The sequence below is a fragment of the Anabrus simplex genome, chromosome 1 (assembly GCF_040414725.1).
Source record: "Anabrus simplex isolate iqAnaSimp1 chromosome 1, ASM4041472v1, whole genome shotgun sequence".
NCBI lineage: Eukaryota > Metazoa > Arthropoda > Insecta > Orthoptera > Tettigoniidae > Anabrus > Anabrus simplex.
This window is the reverse complement of record NC_090265.1, coordinates 921,347,300-921,366,369: the sequence shown is the minus strand read 5'-3', so window position 1 is coordinate 921,366,369 and position 19,070 is coordinate 921,347,300. Positions and strand designations below refer to the sequence as shown.

The 19,070-nt window shown below is 37.5% G+C and overlaps 1 protein-coding gene across 1 annotated transcript in view; it reads left to right on the top strand.

The window, feature by feature from the left end:
• Positions 1–19,070, top strand: part of Sec71 (ADP ribosylation factor guanine nucleotide exchange factor Sec71) — a 452,892-nt gene that overhangs the window by 321,175 nt on the left and 112,647 nt on the right. Inside the window, exon 23 of the mRNA XM_067136654.2 lies at positions 10,829–11,089. Coding sequence (XP_066992755.2) covers positions 10,829–11,089 — 261 coding nt within the window. The remainder of the gene's footprint in view (positions 1–10,828; positions 11,090–19,070) is intronic.

Genomic DNA, 19,070 nt, shown 5'->3' with positions numbered 1-19,070 from the left:
GGTTTGATCCTCTGCAGCTCCGCCAACAGCTGTCATAAATAGCCTAGGCGTCACTGAAGAGGCGTACTAGGGAAATGAGGAGTGAGGTAGTTTTCCGTTGCTTTCCTCACCGAGCCAGCTGCTGCTATTACATATCAGTCTCCCAAGCCCACTGAAATGCATGCACCAACCGACCCTATGAGCGATATCTTCACACCATTCATAACAGGGACTGGCTGCATAAGCAATGGTATTACTGGCATCACTCATACCTCAGTCACTTTCATATTGTAAAGCCAAGGATGAGACTGAGAGAGGTCAATGAAATTAACAAATTTGAGATAACCCATACCACAAGACATAGTGCACTGTAAACACTACATCTCACCAGCAAAGGCATTGAAGTATTTGAATACCTTCAAATACCACTAGTCTGAGGCAGAATCAAGTTGGACTCAGAAAGCCTGCTTTCTATCATCTGAGCTGCTTAGCCTGGTTGACTTGTAAATTGATATGGACCTGTTTCATCATAAAATACATGCATGCATTCCAAAATCGGTGTTCAAGGCAAAAAATTATGTTATTTTGTCATTAGAACACAGCCATTACGCAATTTATTTCCATTTTATTTTCATTTACCTTCTAGCCTGACATTCAGTGATAATACGGAGGGATGACCAAACTATTTGAGAGAAGTCAGAACCTGCACCAGCCTTCTAATTTAAAGTCAGTTGCAAGTATAGCACAGACAGTATACATACTCATTGTGGCTATTTTCTTGTTATGCATGAGAATGTCTCATAAAATGTAATTTTGCATTTTCTATTTAATTTTGTATTTTACTGCAGGTTAAAAAGCCACAATGATATGCTTAATTGTCTTCTAAACATCAAATAGAGTAAAGCCTCCTTATGATGTTTCTGCAGGCTACAAGGAAAAAGACCATGTTAAGTGAGAAAAAGTACTGCTGAATACATGAATAAAAACTCTATCCAACAGTGATATGGAAACACTAGATACTATCTTTTTCCCACATGAGAGCATTTTACGTCGTGTATCCGCAGGTACAGTGAAAACTATGTCTACCGTTTTTAAAGGTGAGAGGATAGTATTAAAAGGTGTGAAAAACACCAGACAACAAATATGAGGACGTTTGCACAGGGGACCATAAAAATATCAATGTATTATTGAAGATTACACTCTTTCTAAAAGAAATCTTTGTAGGAGCCTTATATTTCAGACCAGTGGGTTATTATACATCATTTTCTGGTCACACTCTTAGACAGTAAACTGGAGATTACACTCGGCCATGTGCGACTGTGAAAGTATGATTTTGGCTGCCATTTTGAATCCGACAAAACTCCGACCAACTGGAGTGATCGAGTCAAAACTCGAAGGTGCGAGTTTTAGCATTCTTGCCACCATTTTGCACTTGAGAGAAGTGGATGCCAGTCCATTCCTTCATTTGTAAGGAATTTCACAACTTTTTCCATATACATAACTAGGCTATCACAAGACCAATATGCACTTAACACGATTATGTTCCTAATCCAGAGATAGGTTATCACACTACAAATATTTGTTACCCTTCACTGTACCACTCAATATAAAATAAATTTCTAATTTCTGAATGTAAAGCAAAATACAAGCACAAACAGGCTCTCACTGGGTTGTTCATCAATCTTACTGCTAACCAGCAAGGAAAACTGAACATTCCCGAGGCTTACGGCTTGCTTAACGAAGGTGCAACTTACCACAGGAATTGAAGGCTTTCCCCATTGTCACACAACTCTGTCAAACCTGCCACCTGCAGCGTGGTCTCTTACCTGAGTTGGATAAACATCCCTTTCACTAGGGATGACAAAGAACATTTTCAGGCCTAGGACAAATGTGATTGTACTAAGTAGTAATAGCAAAAATTCGTGATGCGATAAGTGAAATATTTTTATGTAATTTAATACATTGAGAATCAGGACTTTGAAATTATGATGTGCTAAGTGGGAAAACATGTTTATGAGGAACACACTAATGGGGTTTCACTGTAGTTTACTTTTGCAGCATTTGGCTACAGTATTTATCGCAATTGCAAAAATGTACCCTAGCTAATTTATTATGGATCCCCTGAAATACTTTCTTCAGTCTACTTTTCATGTAATATGAAGTTAATACGAATTGTTGGAGAGAGAAAAGTTTGGGTAAGCCTATTTCCTCACAAGTTTCTGTGGAATGAATAATTGATCTCTTGCACAACTGGAATTTTCCAACCTTGTTATATAATTATCTGGAAATTATCCTGAATATTTTGTGACATTTTTCCTTTAATATTTCTAGTGCATTTGTATCATAAGCATTGTATATTTATATCCTGTCATTCCCTATCTTTTAGACGTTACACTGTTGCTCATTCCATTTTCTCTCTTCTCAGATACCGCTACTATTTATTAATAGCATATTGGTCTATTCTATTGGTGTTGCACCAGTCTCTGTCAAAATGCCTTCTTGAACAATCCCTCTGATTCATACTTCTACAGTGACCACCAAACATCAATTTATGTAAAACTCAAGCGAGGCATGCATAGCAAACTGATGAGGAGGATGGGCTCTATTACCCCAGAACCCTACCAGTCCTTCCAACTGATGACAGCCGCTGTTCTCTTCAACAAAAAGGCATTAGAAAAGAGCCTCATTACCATTAAAAGCAGGAAGGAAATGAAAAGCAGACAATGATATTTTTTTTTACCTTAACCCATTAGTGCATAATTTTTTTTGTCTTGCCACCATCCTGGCTACAAATGTGATTCAACAACGAATGCTAAGAACTCAGAATAATGAATTCTTTTTTCCTGTTAACTACAGCCTTTCTGAAGTGAAAGAAAGTAGCGTGGGCTTAAATCCATGCATAAAGGTCGTTACTTTTTATCATTTTTAAGACGTCTGATTTTTAGGACACTATGCACTAATGGGTTAATGTCATAGTAGCTGCTGAAATGTTTTCCATTATCATTTATACAGATCTTGCATCTTTGAAGGAAATTCTGTGACATGCATCATAATTCATCTTCTATTATTTGTCTAGATGTGACTGGGATGGAAAATCAGAGAGGCAGTTATTGTGTGATAAGTGATAAATTAATTGGAGAAGAACTGAGAGATACGAAAGTTATCCCAAGTGAAAGCTTGGATAGCGACCACCGACTTCTAGTAGTGGGTCTAAATTGTGTAGTCAAAGCTACATCTGCAGTAAAAAAAAATTGCCTAAGATTAAAGAATGGAAACTGAAAAATGAGGAAATCAAAAGGATTTTCAAAATTGGATAGCAACTAAATTGCCAAGAAATGAGACAGGTAGTGTTGATGAAGAATGGCACACATTTAAATCAACGGTAGTTTGTATAATCCCGAATAGCACCTGCACTTTTTTTTTTTTAACAGTAATATTGCTCCTCAAATTCGGGTGCTGGTCATTTTTAAGCCTTTTATATCATGGTATCATAATACATTATTCCGAAGACACAGCAACAGCGGTTTCATTAAACCCAACTTGGCAATGACTGAAATCTTGCACCGTCACTCACTTCTGCGTTACCGTAACCACATGATGTGGCAGTTGACTTACTTTGTGTTTTGAGTGAAGAAGCATTAGTGGTAACGAGTGATGAATTAAAAAAAGTGTTTGCAGTCATTTATTGTGAGTAAGAAAATTAAACTTGTAACAGAAGTTGAAACTATTGGAAATTGTGCTGCTGGCAGAAATTATGATATTGATAATCGTGTATTCGTGATTGGAGGAAGAAGAAGAAGGAGTTGTTATTAAAAAGTAACGGTGATGATAGAGCTTTCCGAGAGCAGAGTGCACAGTTTTCTGAAATTGAAGACCGACTTTATAAATACGTGACTGAAAGACATGAACTAGATTATGGTTTATTGACCGAATTGTGTCAACTAAAATCATTCAAGATTGCAAAGGAACTTAAAAAGGAGGGTTTTACTGCAAGCCATGGGTGGCGAAGGAACTTTTTATTGAAGAAATGAATTGTGTATGTGAAGATATACATCTTTTTCACAACATTTCCCTGCTGCCTACAAAGAAAAGTTGTCAGTTTTTCACATTATTCATCTGTGAAAGCAAAATTCCTAGCTCTGGTGTCATTGAATAGTGACTTGTTTTATTTCTCATTGTGGTGTTTTCAGTGTTTTTGTTACTTGCAAAGTGTTTTAAATTAACAATTTTGTGACATATTTGCAGAAATTTTAAAAATTGGCAAGTAACATGGGATTTTTTCTTTCTAAATTTTGCCGTTAGAAATTAAGATACCGGGTGAGTTGGCCGTGCAGTTAGGGCATGCAGCTGTGAGCTTGCATCCGGGAGATAGTGGGTTCGAACCCCACTGTCAGCAGCCCTGAAGATAGTTTTCTGTGGTTTCCCATTTTAACACCAGGCAAATGCTGGGGCTGTACCTTAATTAAGGCCACGGCCATTTCCTTCCCACTTCTAGGCCTTTCCTATCCCATCGTTGCCATAAAACCTATCTGTGTCGGTGCGAGTAAAAAAAAACAAGAAGAAATTCAGGTATGCGGGTCTTATTCAGTGGCGGGTTGTAGTTGGGATTATATGGTAATAGTGCTGTTATGTGGTAAAACGAAAGGTAAAATGAAGAAGAAAGAAACAAGTTGGTTTGATTGATAGAGTAAACCATGATAGAGAGAAACATGGCAAAGAAAAACAAATATGTTGAAGAACATAATCAGGCTCAGGGATTTGTACCAAAGATGATGAAGAAATAGGAAGACTGGAACAGGAATAGAAAGAATAAGAAACTCCAGGCAAAGCGTAGTGATAGAATAAAAGTAAAATGGAACTGTTCGCCCAATGACTTGAGGAAGACAGTAAAGGAAATCAGAAAATGTTATATGGGTTGATGAAAAGTAAAAAAATCAGACAGGGAGGACATTAAAGCTATTGAAACAGAGGATGGGATCATTATCAGAGGCATAGTAGAAATCGGAGAAATGAAGAGTTTATTTTGAAAAATTATTGAATGGGGAGTTACTAATGAATTTGAGATGGAACAACCTCTAGTTACTTGGATAGAGACAGAAAATGCCCTGAAGAAAATGAGTGGGAGCAGACGGACTAACAGCAGACATGATTAAGGGAGCTGGAATGCCTGGAATACAATGGCTACATCGAACACTGGAAGTTATATGGGAAGAGAACAAATTGCCAGATGACTGGAAAAAAAAGAATTATAAAGCCATTGTTTAAAAAAAGGAAGTAGAAGGAAGTGTGCCAATTATAGAGGCATCGCCCTTTTGTCACGTTGCCTTAAGATACTGCAAAAGATTATAGAAAAGAGATTGAGGGAAATAATGGAAGACTTATTTGAAGAGAAACAACATTGATTTGTAAGAAATAGGGGTACCTAAGACCTAATTTTTTCACTCAGGCAGTTAATGGAAAAGTTTTAGGAAAAATAATAGTGTTTTGGCTTTGTAAAAAGCATGTGACAGAGTGAAGGGAGGAAGAATATGGTAATCTTTAGAAAAAAATAACATCCCTGGAGCACTAATTAAGAAAGTTCAGATGTTGTATGATGGTTGTGAAAGTAATGTGCAAGTAGGACATGGAAGATCTCAGTGGATTAAAACAAAAAAGGGGTGTCCAATAAGGGAGTTCTCTTTGCCCATTGCTCTTCGTTACACTCATGGATACTGTTATAAAGTGCAAAACAGTGGTAATGAAAATTAACAGGACAAATACACCTTGTAACCTCACCCTTGAGGGAGAGAAGTTTGAATGTTTGAATACCTTTAAATATCTCGAGAGTACAGTATCAAATCATGGACATGCCAAGAATGAAGTGCTGATCAGGGTGCAAAAAGTATCATCAAGTACAGAACATAGTATGGGACAAGGGAGTTCTTGGTACTAAACAGACCATGTTTAACACATCTCCTGTCCATCGTGTCATATAGTCTGGCAAGTTGCATCATACATGAAAGAGAAGAAAGTCATCTGCAAGCTTGTGAAATGAAGTTCCTTAGATCAGCTGTACAGAAAACAAGAAAACACAGAACTAGGAATGATCAGATATGAAAAGACCTGCAGGTCAGCCTGACCATGGAAGAAAGCCTGAGTGAAAGGTTGAAGTGGCTAGGACATGTTAACACATTGATGACGGGCCCTAAACGGAGGCTGCTACCTCATGTAGACCGAATAGTTCAAGACTCCTAGAAGGAAATTACGGTTGCGCAGTGGTCTGCATGGTGTGATACCTTTCAATGTAGCACCTTCTGTGGCTTCATTTAATAGTCTTTCTAAGCACATTGTAGTAGGAATGCCCTGTTTGTGCCTTTTGTGTACTTATTGTATTCAGATATGCAAGGATTTCTCTTTACGGTTACTTCCCATTTAGTGTTAGCTGTTAATCATTAGAAATATCCAATTCACTGTCACTCAGTACCTATGATAACCGTTCTGCACATACTGTAATTAAACACAAATATTGGTATCCATCTGGAACTGAAAGCGTTGCACCATGTTGACATCCGCACTGGAGCTCCAGGGAATAGCTCTTCATATTCGATACTATTTTGTTAAATGCATGTTTAAAGATACAGATATAGATACAGCGATAGCGATTGTTTATATTCTATGACTACACCTTTTGGAACTCATAATCTCGCCCACAATTGTATCGATTAAAGAAATATGAGGTGTATAAAAGTGAGAATTCTTGTAGCCCGGGTGGCTATTACCTACTGTCAGCTGGGAAACTACAAGAATTCTCAAGGCTTGTCACCCATATGGCACATCAGATTATGAATCTGTGTATAAATGTTGAAATACTTTGTCATCACATAAGGCACATTACTATGGGCGTGCCATCTTGACAATTCTCAACAGGCGTGTGCATAAGATCATCCACATATATAGGTTATTTTCATGGATACAGTGATTGTGAAAGTGGGAAAAAATATCAGCACTAACATCAGTGATCCTTGTACTCCATGACATGATTGCAGATAGTTCAAACTTAGCTAACAGACAGCTCAGCAAGTTGAAAACTAAGTCAGTACATAAAAACGGAGATTTCTGGGGTCCATCCACAACCATTGACCTGAGTAATATGGAGATCTTCAGGGCCAGTCTTCATTGTGTTAAGTGGATGCAGCCAACTCAAATTCCAAGTCAGTATTTTCAGAAGATTGTTCGGGGACGAAGACCGATTGGATGCTCTGGAAAAAAGGGGGTTGGACCAGATTAGAGAAGAGAGGAGAAACATGGAATGTTCTGCAGAGAGATGAAGCATATCAGGACCGTAACAAATGGAGGCACATCATTTAAAAATATCCTACCCGGCTTGCTGAACAGAATTCATGATGATGATGATGATGATGATGATGACGACTGTTTGCAGATTGTTCCAATAGACCTTCTGTTTCAAATTTCCTCACAAATAAAAGTTGCACATAGGTACTGAGGTATGGAGGATGAGCTGGCGATAATCCCCTACTAATTATCTGTCATGGAACATATTTCTAATTGCAGCCATAGAATTACATGCAGTGTAGGCTGTAGCACTATCTTGTTGAAAGTAAGCGTAATCTTTCTTTCTCATTCAACATGTTAAAGAAGGGATGTAAAATAATATCCGGGTATCGTTGGGAGGTCAGTGTTTCATAACAAAAATATGGGCTTGATTATTCTTTGTCCACTAACTGCACACAAAACACCCACTTCCGTGTCATGGAGAGGACAACATATAAGGTAGGAAAGGGTCTACCACCGGGCGAGTTGGCCGTGCGGGTAGAGGCGCGCGGCTATGAGCTTGCATCCGGGAGATAGTAGGTTCGAATCCCACTATCGGCAGCCCTGAAAATGGTTTTCCGTGGTTTCCCATTTTCACACCAGGCAAATGCTGGGGCTGTACCTTAATTAAGGCCACGGCCGCTTCCTTCCAACTCCTAAGCCTTTCCTATCCCATCGTCGCCATAAGACCTATCTGTGTCGGTGCGACGTAAAGCCCCTAGCAAAAAAAAAAAAAAAAAAAAAAAAAAAAAGGCTCTACCTATTCAATACACATGTGTGAAAATTTTAACTATATTATCATGGAAACATCATAGGGACTACTTTTGACCTTACATTACGAGTTCATCCTCATCCATTACATTAACCGTAAATCTTATTATGTTGGCTGAGATTATTAAACATTATATCCTACAAATAATAACTTGTAAGATAACACATCAAGAATTAGATTAGTTGTATTTCATGCTACACATTGACATAGTGTCATTCAAGTAGATGATTTAACGATATTTATACAGAAATATAGCAAAGAAAAGAATGGGAAGACAGTGATTTTACCCTGCATACTTTTATAATTGTCGTCAAGGACTTTTGATTTTGAAGTGTTTTGTTTCACTACATATTTTAAATGTTTTGTATCTCAGTGTTCATTATTCAATATAGTAATTTACCAATTTATGGTTAGTCATTTTAACACATGCGTATGAAATAGGTAGACCCTTTCCCACCATATTATATGTTAATTACTTGTCAATAGAGGTCAATATGAAATTTATAACAAATGATCATGAAGAGGTAACTCGTGTGTTGTGTTGGGATTTTCAGTGGCCCAGTGTTGAGTATTCTGAGAATTAATTTACCACTGAAGTGAAACTAAGCTTTGTCAGACATGATCAGAAGCAAAGGATCTAAATCTCCATCATGCAGAGATTGTAGAATTCACCGGCAGAAGTTAACACGAGTGACATGATCTGTAACATTTAACTTGTATACTCTGGAGAAATGATCAAGGCTATGGACATTTCTGGAAAACATTGGATCTACAGACTCTCTTGTAAGATCTGGAAAGAAGGGGACATACCAGTTGATTGGAAAACAGGCATCATAATTCCAATTTTCAAGAAAGAAGATAGAAAGAAATGTGTCAATTATAGAGACATCACTTTACCATCTCAAGTTGATAAACTTTATGAAAGAATTATAGAGCAAATAATCAGATCCCTTATTGAAGAGAACCTCTTTGAAAAACAGAATGGATTCAGAAAGGGGAGATCAACAACTGATTTAATCTTTACCATCGGTCAATTAATGGAAAAATATTATGAACACAACCGAGATTTGTGGTTAGCCTTTCTGGATATCAAGAAAGCATTTGATGCTGTGAATAGAGAGAAGGTGTGGGAAACACTGAAGAAAATTGGAATACAGGATGACATGATACACAGGATCGAGAATTTGTATGAAGATACCCGCAGTAAAGTCAAAACACCTGTAGGAATGACTGAAACCTTCGATGTAAAATCTGGGTTAGGACAGAGTGGTATTTTGTCTCCTCTTCTTTTGATCACTGTGATGAACGAGATTCAGAGAAAAGTACACCAAACCATTGGAGATAAGAAAATGGAAGTTATCTTGTTTGCTGATGATATATGCAAAGAAGACCTTCAAGAACAAAGAAACTCTTGGACAGAAGCTGCTAAAGAATATGGACTCTTCTTCACTGAGGAGAAAAGTGAGGGTATGGTCGTGAAAAGATATGGACAACCAGTGGGACACATTGAAATGGAGGGGAAACAGCTACAGGTGAACCATCAATTCAAATATCTTGGAAGTTTTATCTCTGATACTGGTTCTATAGACAAGGAAATTTCCTGCAGAATTCTGACAGGTAGCAATTTCTGCAGAATAGTTACCAGACATAATATGGAACAAGGAAATACCAGCAAAATGTAAGAGAGTCATATATGAAACCTATTACGTACCAATCCTGACCTATGGTTGCAAAACATGGACCATGAGAAATAAAGATGTAGGTAGAATCCAGGCAGCAGAAATGAGATTTGTCCATTGCATGATCGGTAAAACACGGAGGGAAAGAGTCTGTAATGAGGAAATCCGCAAGCAAGCTCAAGTTGTAAGACTGCAGGACAGAATAACATTGCAGCATCTGAGATGGTATGGACATATGCAACGCATGGGAGATAACAGATTATCAAAACAAATGTATGATCTAAAACTTCAAGACAAAAGACCAAGAGGGCGACCAAGACTCAGGTACAAGGACATGGTGAAGATTTACATTGAACAGCAAGGACATACTTTGGAAAGCATTGAAGAAGGAGAGAAGTTCAGAGACCGAAACTGGTGGAGAAGCCTCGTTCGCCAACCCATCGCTTAAGATGGAATGACGTGGGATATGTATGTACTCTGGAAAGCTTATAAGGAAAATATTTCATAATTATAAACCCTCTCAGCACTGAGGTGGACGAGATTCCACACTATTGCATTTAAATGTTTAGATGGTTTACGAGTGGTGGCTCGTGTATCTTCAAAACTTTTGTCCCATAATAACGTGTTCCCTTCCTTTTATTTAAAGAAAAATAATTTGTAGCCTCCTTTTGATAACATAATCTCCAGTGCATGCTTACATTCTTGTTCTCCATTTGTATTTTTTCTTTACTACATCTGTTAAGATACATTAAATCCTCCTATTTATACTTTATCATTAGATATGGAAGATAGTAATTTGTCAGTGTGTATCAAACTATTATTTAAAAACTTAATTGGTTCTTCTCACTTTGTGTCGACAGTGTCTTTCTTCGGACTTGTCATCGTCTGTTGCAGTGTATTGTCTATATTCTAAAATTATCCAGAAGTTCCAGTTATTTTGATTTAAGGATTTATTAAGATTGAACTTACTTTATTAAATAGTATTCATTGTTTACTCTGAAAAGAAGATAATTCATAATTGTTTCTTATTTTTCAGTTGCTCAGATATCACAACATGCAATTCATAGTTGTTTCTGTTATTTTTCAGTTGTTCAGAGATCACAACATGGAAGATATCAATGTTCCTGAAGAGGATAGAGTATGGGTTCGAGGCTGGTTTCCTCTTCTTTTTGAGTTGTCGTGTATTGTAAGCCGTTGCAAGTTAGATGTACGAACGCGGGCCCTAACTGTGCTGTTTGAGATAGTCAAGACGTATGGAGATGCATTCCAAGCTCATTGGTGGAGAGATTTATTTCAAGTGCTTTTTAGAATATTTGACAACATGAAACTTCCAGAGCAACACACAGAGGTTTGTTTCATTTTATCTCATATTTGTTGACCTTTGTAAGTTAACCTTATACTTGGACGAATGATTCTTTATCTACAGTAAGATAACAATTGCATTATTGCAGTTTGTGTGTGAAGCTTGCAAGGTATAATTTGGAATTTACATGTATGATTGATATGTGACAAAAACATGATGCTAGATTGATGCGAAAGAAGCTTGCATAGGAAGGTAAAGTTATAACACATGACCATTCCACTCTTCTACAACTTAAACTTTAATTTTTATCTGTGGGGCAAGTTAGAAAGAGAAATGTGTAAATCAAACCCAGGCACTGAGGAAGAAGCAAAACAAAATGCTCTAAATGAAAGTTGGTTCATCAGAACTAAAGCTGTCATCATGTCGAACATTAATGATTTCAAAACATTTACTGTGAAAGACTGGCTGGATTTTTTATCTCGCATGAAAAAAATCAATCAGCAAATTTATAAGTAAAATGGAAAGAACAAAATATAAGAGACAGACAAAGTCGTATATATCTTAGAAATGAAGCTTCTACGGTGTGTAGGGTTATTACAAAATATGATTTGAGTGATTCCAAAGCTCTACAATAACTTTTGACATATTGTCACAAGGCTTTGCACACACATAGAAAAATTCAAAAAGTTTCTTTTGACATTTACAAATGTTCAATATGTGCCCCTTTAGTGATTCTGCAAACATCAAGCCTATAATAAAGTTCATCCCACACTCGGCGCAGCATGTCCCTATCAATGGATTTGAAAGCACGGTTGATGTGAGCTCGCAGTTCTTGCAGGTTTGTTGGGAGAGGAGGTGTAAACACTGAGTCTTTCACGTAACCCCTCACAAATAAATCTCGTGGGGTTAGGTCAGGAGAGCATGGAGGCCATGACATGAATTGCTAATCATCAGCTCCACCAAGACTGATCCATCGGTTTGGCAATCTCCTGTTTAAAAATTGACAAATATCACCATGGAAGTGGGGTGGAGGACCATCCTGTTGGATGATGAAGTCCACGCTGTCCTCCAGTTGCAGTATGAGCCAATTTATAGGATGCTAATTCATTTATTATTTAACCACCTATTCAATACATTAAAATTTTAATACAATTAGGAATTGATCATTGTTACCTTATGAATGTGAGACATGTTTCACCTGTCATAGAAGCCATCATCAGTCACTGTATCTCCTCAAGGTTAAATCAGGCATCTGATTTAAAATTAAACTATAATTACTAAGATCTAATATTAACATTTTTACAATAGAAGCAGCCTAAGGAAAAAGAATACAATATTCAGTATTAATGTGTACAACAACAATATCAGCCGCTGGCTGTTGATTGCTAGTTGTGACAAAGGTACATATACAGTGCTTGGTAGCTTGGTCTGATTTGAAAATTTAAATATTACATTATTTGGAATGTTCGGAAGAATGTTCTAGTAATTTGAGAGAATGTTAAATGAGATCTTATTCAGAAGTAAAGTCATGATAATTGGAAAAACTATCTGGTTACAGTCTTAGGTTCGAGAATTTCGGCTTGCAGTAAGTAATTGGTGATTAAACTTTGGCGTAAAACTTGATTGGAGTGTCTTAAATTGTTTGCAAGCTTAAAGTAGGCGCAGTTGAAAAGAAAGGTCGAATAAACACTTTCGGTGCATTGTGAATGACATCAATAATAGCCGTTAGTTGTTGATAATGGTTGTGTCAAGGGAACTTGGTATGGAATTTAGTAGCAGTTGCCTAAATTTGAGTTTTAAATATATTACATTTTATGGAATGTTAGGAAAAGCAGTCAGGCGATATAAGAATGGTTGATTTAGACCTTATTCGGTGGTAATGTTGTAAATTAAGAAAGAGGAAAATACAGGTTGAAAATCTTTGGCTTGTGATGTTAGCGTAGTGAAAGTAAATGATGGTTTAACATTTGGCGTATTCTCATATCGCCTGACTGCTTTTCCTAACGTTCCATAAAATGTAATATATTAAAAACTCAAATTTAGGCAACTGCTACTAAACCCCATACTAAGTTCCCTTGACACAACCATTATCAACAACTAACGGCTGTTATTGATGTCATTCACAATGCACCAAAAGTGTTTATTCGACCTTTCTTTTCAACTGCGCCTACTTTAAGTTTGCAAACAATTTAAGACACTCCAATCAAGTTTTACGCCAAAGTTAAATCACCAGTTACTTATTGCAAGCCAAAATTCTCGAAACTAAGACTTCAACCAGATAGTTTTCCCAGAATTACGACTTTACTTCTGATTAAAGTCTCATTTAATATTCTCTCAAATTGCTAGAATATTTTTCCTAACATTCCAAATAATGTAATATTTAAATTTTCAAATCAGACCACTGCTACTAAACACTGTGTATGTTCCTTACACTACTAGTAATCAACAACCAACGGCTGATATTGTTGTTATACACATCAATGGCGAATATTGTATTCTTTTCCTAAGACTGCTCCTATTGTAAAAATGTTAATATTAGATCTTAGTAATTATAGTTTAATTTTAAATCAGGTGCCTGATTTAACCTTGAGGAGATATAGTGACTGATGATGCATTCTATGAAAGGCAAAACATGTCTCACATTCATAAGGGAAGCGGCCGTGGCCTTAATTAAGGTACAGCCCCAGCATTTGCCTGGTGTGGAAATGGGAAACCATGGAAAACCATCTTCAGGGTTGCCGATAGTGGGATTCGAACCTACTATCTCCCGGATGCAAGCTCACAGCCGCACGCCTCTACGCGCACGGCCAACTCGCCCGGTTATTAACATTTTAATATATTGAATAGGTGGTTAAATAATAAATTAATCAGCATCCTTCAAGTATAGTATCTTCAATACGGAACCAGTAAGCCAGTTTTTCAGCATGTCCAGATACACGTGTCCTGTAACACATTTTTCACGGAAGAAAAAGGGGCCGTACACTTTAAACCGTGAGAGTGCATAAAACACATTAACTTTTGGTGAATTTCGAATATGCTGCATGATAGCGTGGGGATTCTCTACCCCCCAGTTTTGCACATTGTGTCTGTTCACTGCACCATTAAGAAAAAAATGTTGCTTCATCACTGAAGACAAGTTTCATACTAAACTCTTCCTCTTCCATACACTGATGCAGCTGCGCCGAAAATTCAGGGCATTTGACTTCGTCATCGGGAGTCAGGGCTTGCAGCAATTGCAACGTTAAGGCTTCTGCTTTAGTCATTTCCGTAAAATTTTCCAAACGGTCGGCTCTGATATGTTCAGCTCTCTGCTTGCTCTCTCCGTCGACTTCTGTAGGCTAAGCGTGAAACTTGCCAGCGTGCGATCCCATTGATCCTGAAGCTTTAAACTGCACATACCATCGCCGAATGGAGTTAGCAGTTGGTGGATCTTTGTGGTACTTCATCCTGAAGTGTAGTTGCACTGTTATGTCAGACTGATGTGATTGCATTTCAATCACAACAAACGCTTTCTCGGCTCCTGTCGCTATCTTGTCTCACTGCTCACTACAGCTGCACTCTTGTGGCAGAAATTTGAAGTGCGACTTCAGCAGACCAAAACTTTGAGTTTTTCTACATGACTGTTGAGTTTCGTGACCATATGTCAATTCATGGAGCTACAGTGAATTTATGAAGTCGCTTCAATCATTTGTAATAACCCTGTATTTAGTTCTTCTTCCAGCTGGAACTGCAATGTATTTGAAATGTTGGCAAACTGTACAGAATGTACAGAAAACAACACCACGGTCCAACCTGGAAGAAGAACTAAATAAAGTCTTATATAGAAAGATAGGATCATTAATAGGACCATGTAATAGAGTAAGATAATGGCAGGTCTGTGTGGGAAGAGGGAGCAACAGAAACAGGAGACGAGGACAAACATGAAAACACAGTTCACTAACATCACTTGATTTAGTTGTCCTGCTCACTTCTGACAATGCTATGCCAAAAGAATAATCTTCCAGATGACTTGAAGCACATTGTAATCATTACCATCAATCACCTGATGGGGATAACAGGGTAAACATTTTAATGTTTCATTCGACCATTTTCTCAAGCTCATGCAAGTTTTCCTAAAGAATTTTGGTGTCCATAATTTGCCCTGGGCCCTGTTTCATAAAACTAACTAATAATATTAGAACTCATAAAAATAATTATTAGTTAACCAAATTCTGTTTCATAAAGATTTACACATGACTAATAAAATATCTTCACTAATAATATTAGTTCATTAGTCAGCTGATATAAATGGAGGTTAGGATCGTTCTGTTGCATATGTTCTTGGTTTGGGTTTGTTCCTAGCAGTAGGCTAATGCTTGACTACAACCGACTATTAATTCACATGTACGAGAGGCTCACTTGATATTTTCGTTGTTGTGACTTTGATACATATGAAAATGGATAAAGAAGTGAAAATAATCTGAGAGAAGAAAGTTTCTTTGCAGAAAGTGATTGAGTCACAGCGTCAACTATTCGCATCCTTTTGCACAGTATATCCCTCCTTGTTCCTTTTACCTTTTTATTTCATGTGCTCTTTAAAATCTCTGTTGAGATGGACTAGCAAAGTCTTTGTTTACTTCCCCCTGTCGGTGGGGGCCGTAGAATAACAGCCACGGTATCCCCTGCCTGTTGTAAGAAGCAACTAAAAGGGGTCCCAGGGCTCTCAACTTGGACGCGTGAGTTGGCGAACACGGGGCACTGGGATGAGTCCTGCCATTGCTTCAACTTGCTTGTGCCAGGCTCATTTTCATCTACCTTTCTGACCTCCCTTATTCAACTCTTGTTCTTTTACGACCCTGACAGTATTAGGTTGCGAGGCCGAGAAAGTCTTTAATATTCTCGCCCTTCGTGGCCCTTCTCTTTCTTTGGCCAATACCTTCATTTTCAAAATGTCGGATCCTTTCCATTTTTCTATGTGATTTGTGTTATTATAGATGATGGTTGCCTAGTTGTAGTCTACTTCCTCTTAAAACAATAGTCATTACCACCATCATCTTCGTTTACTGGTGATATAATCCAAGATTTTAAAGGATACCTGGAGTGTCCAAGCAAAACTGCACTAGAGAAACACACAATGATACTGTGTATCACTACCAACCAGTGGAGCGCAATGCGAAGCTGCTATTTTAAGGTTATGCTTCATTCTTTGCAGTGCAACATTCTATTACCAATCCTATCAAGCAAATACTTAAAAGTTCTGCAATCTAACCCAAATCTCCCATTGTATTCATATGTTTGTTACATGCCAGTACAGGCTGTTTTTGACGTAACATTTATTCAACGGTGAATACCTACACTCATTCCCTATCATTATTTGAATCAGAGTCGACCATTTCAGTGATCTTCACGATTTTATGCCAAAATATTAAAATACCACTCACTTTGGTTTCACTAATAATATGAATTATGAGTCAAAATACTCTCATGGAAATAATCCTAATAATATGAGTAATTTTTATTAGTCATGTTGTCTATAAAACAATTTACTAATATTATTAGGAATATCTACTAATAATTTTGACTCATAAACTAATTACTAATATTATTAGCTAATAACACTATGAAACATAATACTAATATTATTGGTTATTATTATTGGTTTCTTACTAATAATATTAGTGAAAGATGTTTTATGAAACAGGGCCCTGGTTGCTAATGTTACAACCAAAGTAATAAAAATGTGTGATTTGAATACAGTCGAAGTTCGCTATAGCGAGTACGGCATATAACAAGAATCCCTTTATAATGGCAGTTTTTCTGTCCCTTTAGAATTCCTATATTTGACTGTGTATTGTCCTTCAGTTACAGTGAGTGCTCTATCACTGATGCATCCGTTATTACGGGCGATTAAGTGTGCATGATTTTTTCCATTACCGATATTCATGCACCTTGGTGATTATATTGCATGCAATCGATCATCGTCGATATAGTTTCCTTGCTGTGTCCACTAGCGAGCTCTCTCGTCGACATTCAAAAGTGATGTCGGAGTAAAGTAGTAATACCCGCTGACTGCTGTTCCATAAGGAAAAATTGAAATGAAAGGCAAGAATATGTTTTCATAATAAATGCGTAAATAATATGTCCCATAGCAGTTCCTAATATTAAAACTTTTTACAGTTAATTTATTTAAAACCACCTATTCAATACTTTACAGTCTTTAAGACTTATATAATCATTCTAAGGTTGTAATGGTACATGTTTCACTTGTCATCGCAGGCATCATCAGCTATAAATTCTATACTCTTTAAGTCAGAGCTCTGAAGTGGATGTTATATTAAAACTATTTTAAAAAACTAATTGTTTACAATAATTTACATTTATGTATATGGACATTATACAGTGGAACCTCGATTCTCCATTTTTGGAGGGACCACGAAAAAAAAAACCGTACAACACAGAAAAACGGAAAATCCGGGAACGAATGAACCATCAACAATTTGGCTAAACATCACAAAAATGAAATATGTATACTTATAATCTTACAAATGCCCCTAAACCAAACCAAACTACTGCCCCTATGGGCCTTCCGCCTACCAAGCGACCGCCCTCGGTCCGAAGGCCTGCAGATTACGAGGTGACGCATGGTCAGTGTGACGAATCCTCTCAGCCATTATTCCTGGCTCTCTAGACCGGGGTCGCCATAACACCATTAAATAGCTCCTCGATTAAAGGTAATCATAGAATGACTGAACCTGGAACCAGCCCTCATATCCAGGTAAAGATGCCTGACCTGGCCAGTAATCGAACCCGGGCCTTTCGGGTGAGAGGCAGGCAAGTTAGACTGCGGAGCTGGCTTCAGACGTTAATTACCGGTACGTGACTTAAAAATCTCAAAACTTTACATTCAGTTTTACCAGGGAAACTTCGTCAGTTTCCTCTGAAAATTTTGTCATATTCATTTGCAAATTTCTTTCAGTTCAGCAACTTTGATCAGCCAAACTCTTCGAGAAATCTAATACCCATAATGCCATGCCAAACAAAAATCAACCACAAGTAATTTTTCATTCTCTAATCTAATAAAATAAAGCACATTAGATACAAAAGCGTCCAACATGATGCCAAAATCGTTTCTTTTTTAATCTTCCATTGTAATTTGGTCACCGGTATACTGTTCCTAGTCAGTTTATGGAAATCTTATACCGCGTAAATTAGGCCTAGCGGTACATCAACTTTTAAAGGGTATGTTGAACTCGAGAATATGGTTTCGAAAGTATCAATCCTCAAGTTCTCGAATGTCTTATATTTAGTTCTGCCCGTCACTAATCACAATCAAATTAGAAAAAGATAAAAATCATTAACACTTCCGAAATTACGATTATTCGGGACCTTGAGCTCAACTGGAAAGCGCGCTCACTGTACAAGTCGGTACGAGTGCGAAATTATGCAAAGTTTTAAAATGTAACGTGCGCAAATAAAACGACTGTGGCTTTTATAACGTTTTAACACAAAAACGTGAAATTCCCAGTCTTATATTAGGACAAAAACGGTAATAGGCAATCCGAAAACCTCCCATGGCTTTATGTATGTAAGGTGCAACATCTGTTCTGGTCTCGATAACATAATCTTATACGATAATATTAAAATACTAAATTTGTGTTGCTTAAGAAGGAGCAGTTTCATTTCTTGCCTGAAAGCCCAGTGGCTATACAGTGCCCTGAGGGAAATGCCGTAAACCCGTTCGGCAGTACACTCGAAAAAAAATAAACATCTAACTCTGGACATAATGTAGACGTTTGCAAGTACGAGCATTGGATGAAATTCGTTCCATCTTCAAATAGAGCTGTCGAAATGCGCTCTGTCTCCTTCCAATCGTCATGGGCACTGTCTATATGATTTCCGAGGATTCTCTAAACAATGCTACCCGAATGCGATGCTAAGATAATCCCTTGGGGTACGTTTATGCTGCAGCTTCGCTGCTGGCACATGGATGCTTGCCCTAACATCTCGTTGCTGACTATAGCCAGGCTGCACGCCATGGAGCTTTTAC